The sequence below is a fragment of the Panthera tigris genome, chromosome D4 (assembly GCF_018350195.1).
Source record: "Panthera tigris isolate Pti1 chromosome D4, P.tigris_Pti1_mat1.1, whole genome shotgun sequence".
NCBI lineage: Eukaryota > Metazoa > Chordata > Mammalia > Carnivora > Felidae > Panthera > Panthera tigris.
Window position 1 is genome coordinate 72487963 of NC_056672.1, and position 15652 is coordinate 72503614.

The 15652-nt window shown below is 50.7% G+C and overlaps 1 protein-coding gene across 3 annotated transcripts; it reads right to left on the reverse strand.

The window, feature by feature from the left end:
• Positions 1–358: 358 nt before the first annotated feature.
• SLC46A2 (solute carrier family 46 member 2) lies at positions 359–10359 on the reverse strand. 3 transcript variants are annotated; one of them, XM_007094298.2, is made up of 4 exons: positions 9099–10359; positions 7564–7647; positions 6996–7152; positions 359–1271 (listed from the first exon to the last, which is right to left on the reverse strand). In XM_007094298.2, exons 1-4 carry the CDS (start codon positions 10234–10236, stop codon positions 1214–1216), a joined length of 1437 nt encoding a protein of 478 aa, XP_007094360.2. In that variant the 5' UTR covers positions 10237–10359; the 3' UTR covers positions 359–1213. The 3 variants fall into 3 exon arrangements, with proteins under 3 accessions (XP_007094360.2, XP_042820769.1, XP_042820770.1); XM_042964835.1 differs by lacking the exons at positions 6996–7152; positions 7564–7647; XM_042964836.1 differs by lacking the exons at positions 359–1271; positions 6996–7152; positions 7564–7647 and adding an exon at positions 7923–7954.
• Positions 10360–15652: the final 5293 nt, after the last annotated feature.

A 15652-nucleotide genomic window follows, 5' to 3' on the forward strand; every position in this document is an offset into this window, starting at 1 on the left:
TGAGAAGCCTTCCCTGCTCTCCTAAACCTGGTTAGATGCTCCCTTATGTTAGCATTTATTATAGGATATGTGGTTGCCAGCTGTTCTGTCTGTTCCACCTGCTGGACAGAACATTCTGTCAGGGCATGAGCAGTCACGTTCTTGCCATATCTCAGCACCTAGCATGGTGCCGGGACCTTAGAAGACATGCCAGAAAGGCTTGTTTATTCCCTGCAAGAGATCAGAGGTGTAAACTCTCTGAGCCCAAACACTTGGAGCTTGAAATGCATTCCCTAGCTTTAAGTTTCACCCCAGTATAAGAATGCCATGCCTGTAGTTATTAGAGGGAGTCTGGCCGGGGAAGAATGATTCATACGCATACAGTAAATGTTGATTTTATTTGGAGGTGAGCCTGTTTTTCTATGTGTAAGTACAATAGTCTGTAAAAATAGGTACCTCAAAATAAGACGGCTCTTAGCCTATCTCCTCTGCCCTCTCTCTCCACACCACCCACTTTGGGAAGAAGTATTGTTGACTGAAAATATGCCATATAATAGTCCACTAAAGAAAGTCGTTTGATATTTGCTTCTTAAAAACAACAGTAATGACGGCAGTAAAACTACCCTGAAGCCAAGAGCCTGAGCCCCAAATCTCTCCTGAGTGTTCACAGCTAACAAGGCCTCAGGGAAGAAAGCTAAGTTTTTTTCAAGGTTTTATTTTAATTAAAATATATATATATATATATATTGGCTGATGTTCACTGTTGGGAGTTCTTACCAAGCATCCCCTCTGCGCCCCCTCTAGGCTGTTGAAAATGCATGCTTTGGCTTGAGTTTTCCTGTGGGACCCCCAGCACGGCACCCAGGTGACTAGTTAGTGGTACCTTAGAGCCAACTCCTGGAAGAAAAGGGGCTGCTGTCTGAAGCCCTTTATGCGTCTCGTGTGACTGCGCACGGCCCTCTGCATCTAACCCTTGGAAGTTCACCCTCTACTGTCCCCAGAACCTAACCTCTGACAGGGACGTCTGAAAGCTGAGAAAGTTCTATCACCAAGAAAGTGCTTTTCCCCACCTGCCAGGGACCCCTGAGCCAGAGCAGCTCATGCCCAAGCCAACTCCGGCTGGAACCTGGGGTTTTGGAGCAGTGGCTTGCTTTGGTCACCAGCACCCAGTCCCTTCTTTTGACTTCAAAAGAAGCCATTGCTGGTATTTTTCAGCTCCCGCCGGTCAGCACCTTCATTTCTCTGCAATGTCTCCATATTGCAGCCATGAGGCTTGTTTGTAGGCCACAATGCTGTAAGAATTACAAGACAAACAGTTGGAATGGGGCAAAGGGTGTGCCTTTTCCTTCCCACCAATGGCCGCCTTTTTATCACCTATAGACTGAGAGGCTCTGACCATTGTCCCCAGAATGTTGTTCTGAGTGGAGAGAATGGCCCATTCCAGCCCTATAATATCTCAAGCCCTTTGCATCTACATTTTCCTTTTCCTGAAATCTCTCTCCATCTCACTACTGCCTGATGAACTCCCACGTGTATTTCAAGATCAAAATTGGGCTAATCCAAGCAGAATTCGCTGCCTCATCTTCTGTCCTTCCATAGCCCCTTTATCTGTTCCATAAATTCTCATTACATTGTTTTCAAATATTTGTTAAAAAAAAAAAAGGGGGGGGAGGCCTGGGAATTAGGAGCTCTGAGTTGAAGTCTTGGATCTGTGTGACCTTTGGCATGTCCTTCCACCTCTGGGATCCTCGGTTTTCTCATGAGCAACCTTTCTAGGAACCTCAGTTTCTAGGCTACAGCAACCTCTTCCTGGCTGATGGTCAACACCTGGAAGCCGCTGGATGGGGTGCCAACTTAAGTCCAAACCTTCTAAGGGAAAGCTTTGTGGGAACTTCCGAAATCTCTGATGTCCCACCTTCCATGAGTCCCAGAGCTCTACAGGGAGGAACACTCACTGTACTTGAGACAAGACTCATTGTATTAAAGAGCTGGCGGGAAAGTCCAGATGTGGGCCGACACCAGGTCGCAGCCCTGCCTCTGCGGCTGACCCCCACTGTAGACCCCAGTAGCAAAGCCAGGTGGCGATGGCCAGCCACTGCCTTCGTGGTCAGCCGACAGGCAGCTCTGGGATACGGGTGGCCAGCAATGCTGGCTAGTAGGTGCCACACCCTTCCAACAGATCATTCATTAAACAAATACTTTTTGAGTACTTCTTACAGGCCAGGCTCTCTGCTGGACACAGATGATATGTGCTGAGCCAAACGGCCATGGTTCCTCCCCTCAGGGAGCCTACAGTCTGGTGGGCAAGCGTATGAAAAGATAACCCCTAACCGTCAACTATCAGGCTATGAAGGAAAATGGAGGAAGCTTTGGGAGCATATGATAAAAGGACCTAATTTAGATTAAGAAAGGGATTTGTCTCAAAAGCTTTTTGAGAAAATGCTGCTTAAGACCACATCTAGTTGGGTTAAGAAGGAGGCATGGGCGCAGAAGGGGGAAGAGCAGGAGGGGGGGCTCCTGGGGCTGACACCTGGGGTCGCGGAGGGTGGTTAGTGACAGAAACAGAAATTACGGAGGTTGGCAAAGCCAGGTTACAGAGGACCTTGTGGTCCGTGGGAAGACATTGGGTTTGTATCCTAACAGCGGTGAAAGCCAAGAGCAGAGCTTTGAGCAGGAGATGATGTGATCTGTTTAAACACTTGAAGGAAATTGCTCTGGGCACCTGGTGGAGAGAGGATGGGAGGGAACAAGAGTGGACATGGGAGGAATGGTCCAGAGGCTAATCCGGTCGTTCAAGTGCTCTGGCCTAGGGGTGGTAGCAGTAGTGATTTAAAAAAAAAAAAAAGGATGAATTTGAGGACTGTTTTGAAGGTAGAGTCAGTGAGGCCTGACGGATTGGAGGTGTGGGAGATGAAGATGAGGGCAGACTTCGGTGACAGCTCCTCCCCCGGGTGAGTGGTGGTGCCATTTAGGGAGGCGGCAAAGGCTGGAGGGGGAGCAGGCGTAAGAAGGTGTCAAGAACCCAATTTTGGAAACTCAGGTGGTAATTTGAAGTCTTGAAAGTGCTTTAGATTGCTTCGAGAGAGCATATGAAGCGAGAACCCAGAGCAGAGCCCCAAAGCATCTTCCATTTGGAGGTGTGTAGAGAAGAAGTGATGAGGTGCTGAGAAAGCCCAGTGACGGCCAAGAGCGAGCACGGGTGCTGGGGCCGCGGAGAAACCACGTGGGGTGAGATGAGGGCTGAGCGAGTCCACTGGATCCAGCTTTGAAGAGTGGTCGGCGGCCCTAGTGAGAAGAGCGCTGCTGGTCGAGGGAGGACCTCGGACGTCTGGGCTGAGAAGTGAGTGGGCGGTGAGGACGCAGGCAGCAGGTGCACACGAGCCTTTGCAGAAGCTGACCGTGAGGAGGAGGTTGGGGAGAGAGAGGGTGGCCGCTCGCGTGTCCGTTCCGGTAAGAATTCAGGAGAGCGCAGCTAGCCCGCGGAGGGAGCTCTCTAAGGAGACGGCCACAGGTGGCACCCTGGCACCTGGTGACTCTACTAAGAAGCAGTGCGGTGTAGAGGATCAGAGACTGCCTGCGTTCAAATCCTGTCTCTGCCACTTACGGGCTCTGAACCTTTGGCAAGTTACGTGATACCTCAGCGCCTCTGTATCCTTATTTGCAGAACAGTAATAGTAATTACGTCAGAGGGCTTTGGGGGAAGATTAAATTCATTAAAACATTGTAAGTAGTAGCTGGCACATGATAAGAGCTAGTTACAGGTTTGCTATTATTATTACTAAGAAACAGGTGGGGAGGGAGGAGAGGGATAGAGTGGCAAGTGGGTTGAGGGCGGGCAGAGCCAGACAGTTCTTTCTTCAGCATCTCCCAACTGCAAGAAGAGCAAGAGGGTGGGGCGCCTGGGTGGCTCAGTAGGTTGCTCATCTGACTTCGGACAGGTCATGATCTTGCAGTCCGTGGGTTTGAGCTCCTCGTCGGAGCTGACAGCTCAGAGCCTGGAGCCTGCTTTGGATTCTGTGGCTCCTTCGCTCTCTGCCCCTCCCCCACTTGTGCTTTGTCTCTCAAAAAATAAATAAACATTAAAAAAAAAAAAAGAGGAGCAAGCAGGAGAGGGCAGGTTCTCACAGTCACGTGAAATGGGCTCACTCTGGTACCGGGCAAGCCTGGGTCACGGTCCCTTCTGGCAAGCAGGCTGTTGGCAGCTCTGACCCAGGGACCCCTCCTCCCCGCCTTCTGCCTCCACTGTGTCCTCTGCCTCCCTGCTCTGACATGCCTTCCTGGGCTTTTATGTCATTGGAACGTAGCTTTTCTTTCTGTGGTTAGAAAGCTCTACTGGTTTTCCCTGTCGCTGTCACTTGATGATCGATGGTTCAGCCTTGGCCTCTTCTAGCTGTAAGAGTTTTTCAGGATCTCGTTTATTTAGTGACTTCACGGGAGGGAAAGGTAATGGAAACACTCCCTTTATACCAGAGTCCTCAATCTTGGTTGTATATTCGAGTAACCCGGAGAGCTTTTAAAAAGGCCTGGGCCCAGGCTGCTCTCCCGATCAACGGAGTCAGAATCTCTGGGGGTGGGATCCAGACATCAGTGATTTTTTCAGCCTTTCTAGGTGATTCCAGCATACAGCGAATGAGGCTTTATTTGCACATGTGTCTCTTTACTGCTGAATGGCCACAAGACAGGGAAATAATTAGCAATTACTTAACGTGCCTCATTCACACAAGCACTCAAGTACTTACTCGACTGATACAAGATTCTGTCCCTGCATCTGTGATATAAGACTCTGTGCACGGAAAGTATGGCCAAGTCCAAGTGCGTGTTACACAGCGCCCTGGGGTGAGATGTTCAAGGGCGGCCCACCTCCTTCATGTGCCCTGAAGTCTCTTAACAAAGGCACAGGATCCCACTTAGTACGCACACGAAGCAATGAAACTGTGGGAAGGAAAATGTTGCTATTTTCTCATGGCTTTCATTTGTTCGTTTATATCTCTAGCTGTGCCACCCATTAGTCAGACTGGTTTTCTTTTGTTTTCCTTTGTTTGTTTGTTTGTTTGTTTGTTTGTTTAGGTTAATGAGAATATTTCGCCCGTGTGCCAAATAGGGCTGGGTAAACTTCCAAGTGGCACAGCTACTAATCCATTACTCACTTGGACAAAAAACTGGGGCTCCTGACGGATGTGCATTGCGTGCTAAGTCTTGGTAGCTAAGCCCAACCCATTCAGCCAAGACTCGCATGAAAATAGGGGCACAGGAAGAGGCCTAAGGGCTGGGCAGTCTGAGGACAGGTCTGGCTCAGTCCCACACCTTGAAAAAATGAGAACTGGGCCAAGAAGTCCCTCATAATCATGCCGCTGCTTACACAGGTTCTCAGCTGCCTGCCTGCCTTCCTTCCTCCCTTCCTTCCTTCCCTCCATCCCCCTCCCTCCCTCCTTCCCTTCCTTCACTTCAAATCTTTCTTTTCTCAACTATGAAATAGAGCAAAGAGCCTTCATTATTGATGGCTTCTGTCCAAGGAGGCTCAACCTTCTATGTAGGCAGGGACCTACATTATGATGTGATGTGAGAATTCCAACAAGGGTCTTCCCCCCCATCCACTTCCCATTTCTTTCAACCTGCCTTCAGTTATTTTCTATTCTGCTGCCTGTAATGCCACCATTATTGATGTGTAGACTTCTCTGTGCTACCAGGCAGACCCTTTAAAATGCAAATCTTTGGGGCGCCTGGGTAGGTCGGTAGGTTAAGCTTAAGCAGCCGACTTCAGCTCAGGTCACGACCTCACAGTCTGTGAGTTCGAGCCCCTCGTCGGGCTCTGTGCTGGCAGCTCGGAGCCTGGAGCCTGCTTCCAATTCTGTGTCTCCCTCTCTCTCTGCCACTTCCCTGCTTGCTCTCTGTCTCTCTCGCTCTCAAAAATAATAGACATTAAAAAAAATTAAAAAATTAAATAAAACAAAATGCAAATCTTTATCAAATCCCTCACATGTTATGGTGGGTAGGTTTATTGTATTCCTTTCTCCTCTGGTGGGAGTGATACAAGCCTGAGAGGACCTCACTAAATGAGAAGGGGTAAACAGGCCTAAACAGCTTGAAGCTGTGCTAACGTAGCGGTCACTAGCTATGCCAGCCACTCAACACCTGAAATGTGTTCAACCTGGGTCCAAACTGAGATGTGCCATCAGCATAAAACACGTACCAGATTTCAGAGACTTAGTGAAAAAAAAAAAACCAAAAAAACAACTCATTGATTAATTTTGTAAATTGATGACATGTTGGAGTGGTATTTTGGATATGCTGGGTCAAATCCAATGTGTTACTAAAATTAATTTCACCCGTCTTCCCATTTTTAAACATTACGAGACGGTTTAAAATCACATACATGGCTTGCTCTTAGGACTCACGCTGGACAGGGCTGGTCAAAGACCATCTTGGTGAGGTCCTAGGCTAGTGCTCTTACCGTAGAACCGGACTGCCTCTCTTGGGCTTCTCCAGCCTTCCTCCTGCTTGTTATCTCCCTGACCTGAGTGTTCTTATTTTACAAATGAGACGACTCCCCCACAGAGATCAAAGGAATTGCTCAAGTCCTACCAGGAGCTCCCACAGTCCAGGGGCATGTGAGATTCCGGGGCACTGCCAGGTGCCCAGCCCTTGGGGGTGTGGAGAGAATACTAGGAAGTGAGGCAGGATGATTCTCCTCTAAAAGGACCTCAGAAAAGACGTTGGAGTGGTTCAAGAGGATATCTAATCCCAGCCTCTAATCAAAAGGAAGTATAAAACTGCCAGGAAGTAACCAGCTGATTGTGGCCCTCTATTCATTTTTTACGAGTTCGGGGGTTTCCCAGATTGGCAGATTATTAGCTTGGGAGAACAGGAGGACTTCTTATTTATGGGAGAGCCCACTCAGAACCCACTGCATAAATGCTGCAAATAAATAATTCTTTATGATAATAGACTGGAGATGGTCCAAGAGGCCCTGACCTAAGCCCAAAAGCCCCAGCCCAAACCAGACTCTCCTTTCTTACCCAATCGGGATGATGGCCAGGAAGGAGAGAAAGGAGGAGAGAGCAAAACAGGTGCCCACGAACTTCTCCATGGTGAGCTGATAGATCTTGTTATACACCGTGGACGTCACCACCCCAGTCAGAGCCAGGGACAGCTGCAGGATGACGAACACCTTTCCTGTGGAAGGGACAGAGGTTACCAAGAAGATATGTTGCTGTCCCTTCCATTTTAGCTGCTAGCCGGGTCTCTAGGGAGCTCTCAGGAGACTCCGCATCCTTCCCAGGGCCGCCTCTCAGTCTTGGCTCGTTCCAGCGGGACTCCTGGCTCCGTCGGCTGCATCTTCCTGCAGCCTGCGGGTAGCAGTGTCCTCCTTTGATGGTGGCTTTTCAGTGACCGACTTTCTGAGTCTCTCCCATCCTCCTGTTTTCACCCCCTCTGCTCTAATGGACACCGGAGTGTTCCTAGAGTATTCAAGGCTGCTTCTGGCACCGTCTCATGGGCCTTTTGCAAGTCCGAACCCTATGCCTCAAGCCAAGCAGCTCTGAAACCGGCCGGGCAGAGAACTTCTGAGAGATTCCTTTCACTCACCATAAGAGGAGTCTTTTATGAGTTTGGACATTGCCGATCGGATGGTTGTGACGGGGATGAGAGCGAACAGCATGACAGCTCGAGCTGGAAAGAAATCACAAGAGAACACCCCTCGTCGTGCCCAGGCTTGGCCAAGGAGTCAATCGGAAAAAGCAAAAGCCTCACCAGGAACCTCCCCCTCTCCCCACAATCCCCATGGGCTCGCCCCGCAGGGAGTGGTTTCTCTGCCTGCAGGCTGACACCCTCTCCGGGGCGGGCTGAGCCCCTGAGCTCTGACGGTGCCATAGATGCCACAGACCCATCTGCGAGGTGACAGGGCACAGCTGGCACGGTGACGGGTAGCGAAGGGTGTCTTCGTCGGCAGAGTTACGTGGCATCTAGGGAAGTAGAGCTGATGTCACGGGAGTGACTTTAGGCTCCTCTCCTTGTCCCTGGGACAGAGGTGTCTTCTGTCACCATGCATGAAGCCCTCTGGTAGACAGTGCCAGGAACTTTGGCAAACTGCATCCAGGAGTGTACACCACACATACAGCCGCCACCACCTTTCCTTCTCACGTGCCTTATTCCTAATCCCAATGTGCTGTGTGTTTAAGTGTGTGTGGGGGGGGGGGGGGAGGAGGGGACAAAGGTAGAGGTGGTGGGAGGGGAAGGGGAGAGGGGTACTCTGGCTTTTGCACGTGGCCCGTTTATCTGGGAGTCGGCCAAACCGAAGTTGCCATTTTGTTAGGTGTCTTCTGAGATGTGTGACCTCAGCCAAGGGAGAGCCTCTGATAACCATGTGGAGTTGTTTTTTTCTAATGTGTTAGCCACTGGCCACGTGTGACTATATGAGTTAATTAAAATCAAATCAAGTCAAATTGAAAATTCTGGTCCTCAGTTGTACCAGCCCCATTTCAAGTGCTCAATAGCCACACATGGCTAGCGGCTGCTTTTATCAGACAGACCAGATTTAGGACATTTCTATCAGTGTAGAAAGTTCTGTTCCAACATTGGTCTAAAGAGCTCTCTGCTTGTGGTTGTCCGACCTGTGTCCTCAGGTGGAAACTTCATTCTGCTTCCTTGAAAGAATTTATTACATTGGTTGTGGAAGGCATTTGTGCCTTTTTTTTATCCATTTTTGAATAGCCCATGCTTGGCCCCAAATGACTTTAATTAAGGGACCTTTTCGGCCTGATTACCTTAATGTTTTATCCCTTTAAAATTGGAGAGAAGAAATCCAACCCCATCTCCAAAGGCCAACCTGAAACCTTCCCTCCTGACCACGGGCCCCACCGACCAACCTCCGCTGACTTCCTAGAGCCACAGGCATCACTCTGAGGCCACTTCGGCGGGGAACACAGATGGCCCAGTAGACAGTACAACTCAGATGAACTCAACTGCACATGATCCTGACTCCCTCGTAACTTCCTAGGCAGGGGGTATGGTCTCTGCTGCTGAGCTGGGGACACCCGGACCACAGCATCCCTGGTGTCGGCCCCACAACTGAAGGGGCCGGCCGTGCCCTCGTCCTGCCTCCCCGAGAACGCCAGACTCACCAATGTAGAACATGTATGTCTCTTTCACGAAAGCCAAAAGGAGGGCTCCCGACCCAAAGGAGACCATCCCAATCACGATCATAGTAGTGTCCCGGAAGCAGCGGGAGAAGAGCAGGACGCCCAGGAAGCTGGTGATGAAGATGGTGTACCCGGCTGCCATACCATAGCCCACCTGCACTTGATTCCACCTGAGAGGCTCCCTGAGCACAAAAAGGGGCATCACGTCCACGGTGCCCACCACTGCCAGGTCATATATGACGGCACCCACAAAGAGCAGGGCGATGACAGTCTTTTTGGGCACTGCTTTCCCGGGAGATGGAGGGTACCCCTCCACACCCTGCTTGTCTGAATGATCGGGGTCCAGGGTACGATACGTGCCAATTGTGCCTGACACCGTATCCACGGCGGGGAGTGCCGTCCTGGGACTGGCCGTCGACTCGGGGACCTTCAGTACCAGGAGGCTGTACACAAGTGCAAAAGTGGCACAGCTCACGCTGCAGGCCGTCAGCACCAGGCCCTGCCCCGAGTGGTGCCCAGTCATCTGCTTGAAGAGGTGCCCCGAGGCCATGCTCCCGCAGAATCCCGCCAGGCCCAGGATCAGGTCGAGGAGGATGAGGCGCAGGGAGCGGCGGTCCTCGGAGGAGCCGAGGGATCCCAGGGCCATGACGCCCGACCAGAAGGCGGAGAAGCCGCCGCACAGCCCGTTCAGCGCCGCCGCCCCGTACAGCACCTCCACGGGCCAGTCCAGCAGCACCTTGAGCAGCAGCCCCAGGCGGGAGAGCAGGAAGCCCAGCAGGGACACGCAGATGGAGATCTTGCGGTGGTAGCGGTCGCTGAGCCAGCCCAGCCCGTAGGCGGACAGCAGCGGCGTCAGGCCCGCCACCAGGTTGTAGACGATGTAGAAGTTGGAGATGGCCCTCTGCTGTTCGTCCTCCAGAGCGTCCCGGGGCGACGGGCTGGCGCTGTGGTTGGAGGAGGCCCCGGCTCCGGCTCCGAAGGACGCCTTCACCACGAGGAGCAGCCCCGCCTCGTAGAGGGAGGCGGCCACCTGCGTGGACGCCACCACGGGCTCGATCAAGGTCCTCACCCGGAGGCGAGGCAGGGGGCCGCTCCACGGGCAGGTGGCCTCGGGGCCCATGAGGGCTCTCGGAGACGGGCCGGAAGGGCTGGCCGGACTCGGTGCGAGCGCGACTGTGCGCCGTGCTCCCGGGTGCGCGCGGGACAGGGCCGAGCCGGGGCGCGTGTGACAGCGGCCCACCCTGTGCCGGTGACCCCCGGGCACGGCCACTCCTCCCGGCCTTTTAAGGCCGCGCCCCGCCCCCGCCGGCCGAGCAGGGCTAGCGGCCGCCCAGGAAGCCGGGCGCCGGGGAGCGCACCGCCCGTTTCGGCCCCCCGCGTCGCCACCCTCCGGTCGCCGCGTCACGCTGCTCCGGCGAGCGCGGCCGCCTGACGAGGGCCGATTGCCCCACAGCCAGGCGTGCCCCGACCTTCCCCTAGCTTGTCCCGGCGGCCAGGACTGAGACCCCCCCCCCCGCCCCCCCCGAAGGGAGCAAGATTCCACTGTTCCTCGAGGGCAGGTCTGGGCGCGTGGTGGGGAGGGCCTAGGATTCTGCCTGGTCTCGGGGCTTCGGTGTGAGGTTTTATTTTATTGGGTTTAGAAGCAACAGGGGACCTGTGTTGCTTGCTGTAGGGATCTGGGTAGCAAGACTTTGAGAGAAGCCCACTGTCTTCTTTGAGATGTTGATTGCAGCTCTTTTGGTTGAAAACCCAGCAGTGGGATCCCACGATCATAGGGTCGGTCTAGTTTTAATTTTTTGAGGAACTCCCATGCTATTTTCCATAGAAGCTGCACCATTTTGCATTCCCACCAACAGTGCACAAGGCTTCCAATTTCTCACACCCTCACTAATACTTGTTGTCTTGTTATCTTCTTTCTTTTTTTAATGACAGGGTAACCATCCCGACAGGTGTGAGCGATTTCTCGTTGTGGTTTTGATTTGCATTTCTCTGACGATGAGTGATGTTGAGTATGTTTTCATGCTGGTTGGCCACCTGTGTGTCTTCTTTGGAGAAATATCTATTCAGGTCATGAACTCATTTTCAATGGGCTAATAACCCAACTAATAATTGGGCTATTAGTTTGTTTTTGTTTTTGTTCTTACAATTAAATTGTAGGTGTTCTCTATATATTCTGGAGATTAGCCTCTATCAGTTGGAAAGCGTGCAATATTTTCTCCCATTTTGTGGGTTGTGTTTCACTCTGATGTTTCCTTTGCTGTGTAGAAGCTTTTTAGTTTGATGGAGTCCCACTTGTTTATTTTCAGGATCTCGAAGAGATGTCCGTACTCCTGTGTTCATTGCAGTATTGCTCACAATAGCCAAGATGTGGAAATAACCTGAATGTCCACCGATGGATGAATGGATAAACAAAATGTGATATGTGTGCATACAATGGAATACTATTCAGCCTTTAAAAAGAAGGACATTGTGCAATTGGTGACATTTGTGAAACTTGAGGACATTATGCTAAGTGAAATAAGCAAGTCAGAGAAAAACAAATACTGCACGATGTCACTTACATGAGGTATCTAAAATAGTCAAATTCATAGAGTCAAAGAGTGGAATGGTGGTTTCAGAGGTGGAGGAATCACTAATCAACGGCATAAAGTTTCTGTTAAGCAAATAAAGAATCTCCAGAGGTCTGCTGTACAACATTGTACAATATGTTATATACTTAAAAGTTTGTTAAAACTCTCGTGTTAAGTGTTCTTACCACAATTAACAAGCAAGCAAGCAAGCAAACAAACAAAAAATCCAAACAAACAAAACCTCAGGAGAAGCTAGGCTCAGCCCTCTGACCAAGCCAAAGGCCTCTGGGAGAACAGTCCCGCTTCGAGTGCCTGCACTGGCGGGCCTGGAGTTAGCATGTGCCCCAGCCTGCAGGATCCAGCCTCAAACCTCAGGGCCAAGGGACAGACAGAGAGGTCCTGCCAGCCCTAGGTGTCCCTCCAGATGACAAAACTCTCTGGCAGGGGGTAGATCCCACCAGAAAGAAGAGAGTTGCCAGAGTCATCTGCTCCCGAATAAAATCCCCAGGACCCTTTCTGTTTCTTTGCCATTGCTCTTCCGTTTCCCAGGCTCGCTGCCCTGGATTGGCCTTAGCCCTCTGCTACTCTGGCTCCCTTGCTTCCTCCTTTAAGTACACACTTCTGCAAAAAGGATCAGGCTGATGGGTGGTGCAGGGGCAAAAATGTACCAAGAAGGGAGCGCCTGGGTGGCTCAGTCGGTTAAGCGTCCAGTGTCAGCTCAGGTCATGATCTTATGGCTCATGGGTTCAAGCCCCACGTCAGTCTCTGAGCTGACAGCCTGGAGCCTGCTTTGGATTCTGTGTCTCCCTCTCTCTGCCCTTCCCCCATTGTTCTCTCTTTCTCTCTCTTAAAAATAAATAAACATTAAAAAAAATTTTTTTTAATGCCCCAAGAAGAAAGACGCTTCTTCAGGGTCACTGCAGGGATGGAGCGTCAAAACACACAACCTGTCTCCTTGTCTGTTTGGCCCCGACACAGCCATGGCAGCATGGACCAGCAGGACCCTGAAGCCACACAAGGGAGACTCAGGTGTGCAAGGAGCATTTATAAAGTCAAACAGATAATGTATTCATGGAAGGAGGGACTAAACTCTAAATGAATTTGTGCAGATATGTTTGCCCTGTAACTGAGCTATAATCTTCTATTCCCCTCCCGGTCACTGCTCAGCCCTTTGTGTCCGACCCAGACAACTCTGCCTTCTGCAAATAGACCCATCTCCCATCAAGATGTGCCCTGCAGTCCCCCTCAAAGCTTTCTCACTCCCTTCTTCCTCCCCTTGCCTAGGCCCACCTTGGGAGGTGCCGGTTTCGCCCAGCCCATGCCTGGCTCTCCCACTCCATTCCTAACCCTGTTTTTTCAGAGGCTGCAGCGAACCAGTTCAAGCCAGCCTGTCCCTGTGCGGTGCAGAGGCTCCAGGGGATGGGTAGGTTACGGGGAAATGGTATTCAGCAGTCAGATATGGCCATGAGAATGGCAACCTGAACTGTATGGGCCACTTTGGCCATTTCATCAAGCAGTCTGTCTACTCTTGGGGTTGCAGACTCTAGAGGGTAGACTTTATCCTCCCTGGGAGGGTCCATGTTGTCTCAATTCTTCTCATCCTCTTGTGAAACTAAGGAAATTTGAGGGGCCTCTGAGAGAGTCCCCCGGGATCTAGGACAGGTCATCATGATGCTAGCCAGCCCCGGGACCCTCCAACCTTGGACCTCATCCTCTGACCCGGAAATGAACTAGACCCCGGGGCAGTCTGTATGTCTGCCAGTTTCGGCCACTCTAGTTTGGATTATATTTTCATCATGTCCCACTACTCCCTCCATCTCTGACTGTAGGCTCCAGCTGAGTTAGTGCCTGGCCATCCTAGACTATTAGCAGGGTATGGCCCTTGAGCCAAGTTGAACCCTGACCCTGCCACTTTAGTCTCTAGCTCAAGGTTGACTTTATTAAAGTACAAAAGTCACACTATTTGAGGAGAAAGGGACTTAAAAAAAAAAAAAAAAAGAGTAGCAACTAATATTTACTGAGCCCTTACTGTGTTCTAAGCACTTTACAGGAATGAATGAATGTAGTCCTCCCAAGAAGTCCATAAGCTAGCCTATCACTTCATTTTATGGTTGGAGAAACTGGGGCTAGAGAGGTTAAGTAATTTGCACAAGGCCACACAGCTAGTAAGTTGGGAAGTCAGTGTTTGGCACTAGTCTTTGCAAGCCTATAGCTATTGGGAAAATACAAGCACTAGGGAATTTATTTGAGGGTGCCCTGTCAACCAGCACAGGAATGTGGAAAGGAGCAGAAACGCCTTAGTCATCATGTAATTATTATTGATCAACAGTGTATTACATAAATGGAGAGGAACAAAGGAGTGGATGGAACTTTATTCATCAAATGTATATCCCAGGCACTTTATAATCAAGTTAGGAAACACTTCTGTTTTCTTAACGGATGGCTCCAAAATTCATTTTAGAAAGGAATGGTGTTTGTTGGGAAAACACCTTAGATCGGTTAGAAGGTGAAATCCCCAGGCCTGGGTTTCAGCTATGGATGAGGCTCCTGAGAGGGGGTAGAGGCTCGGTGAGTGAGTTGAGGACAGGGACTCGTCTGGTGCTCTCCAGAGGGAGGGGCGGGGAGAGAAGCGGGGGGGGGGGGGGGGGGGGTTGGGGGGGGTGCGGGGGAGGGGCGAGGGAAAAGAGGTGTGGGGAGGAAGTGAGTCTGGGGCATTGGTGGGATGGGCCAGGACAGGAATCCCCCATGTCTGGGTGGTCAGAAGGACTTTAGAACAATAGAAATGTCTAATAAGGGTTTTAAGCAGATCGTTCGTTGTCTTCTTGTGTGTATGTGAACCCTTCCTGAGGCTGCTCCCTGCTCCCTCAGTTCTTTAGAAAAGTCTACTCGGGAATGTTTTGGTGGAGTGAGTGCTGTGTTTTGGTGGAAATGAGTAAAAAAGCTGTGGTTGGTGTCTGGGCGGACACAATGCTGAGCAGCAGGAGGAGGAGGAGGAGGACCCCACAAGAGCATCGATCTCCCAGGGATTTGCTGGAATCTGGAACAAGGCTTAGGACTTAATAGGCTATGGACTTGGGGAGTTAGGCCATTGATCCAGATCTTGAGGACCAGGGACACCCTTGAGGTGTTATTCTCTGTTGTTAACATTTCGGGGGCTGAGTTCAGTCTTTCCCCCAGACATTGCAAATGAGGAAAATCAGATGCCCTCACGGACACAAAAATGTAATGGAATCAAGGGAAGATGTACCAACTCATCCTAGGAGGCAGAGACAAGCCCTGTCAGTGACCATCCAAGCCCTGTCTGTGCAGGGTTTCCCAGTGGCCAGTCCATCACCCCCAGCAAGAGGCAGCCTCAGTCCCCTTGCATGACCACGAGCAATCTTCTGGCCATGGTTTTTACTTCCCAAATATAGCTGCACACACAAGGAGAAAGTGCTAGTGATTTGAATAGTTACTCCAAATAATTTCCTATGGTAAATTATTAAGTTGGCATTCTGGTTCATCTATCCGCCTTTGTAAGTTGGTTCACGTGGGCCTCTATCTGGAAATGGCTTCCTCTCCATGCACTGACGAAATGGAGTTTTTTTTATAGTGTCAGGCTGAGAGCTGGGCCCCGTCTGTAATCAATGTATCAACATAATGAGTGACACCTCTTGGGAGATTGTCTCATCGGCCTTTCTGCTGGAGGCGGCCCCGTCGTGCTGCCCAATTTTATAGGTGAGAAAACAGAGACTGAGGGAGCTTGTCATTTGCACAAGCTCGTACAGAGCCAGAATTCGCACCTGGGTTTGTGTGACTTCGGAGTCTGTTATTTTCATGGTGCTCCATTTCTGACATAATTGAATAGAAGAGAGATGTTTTAAAAATGAATTTCTTTGCTGAACACTTCCATCACATACTGTGAACCTGTTCCTGCTGAGGATGTTTTCAAACTCAGTGCTTCATTTGCTCATTCATTCATTATCC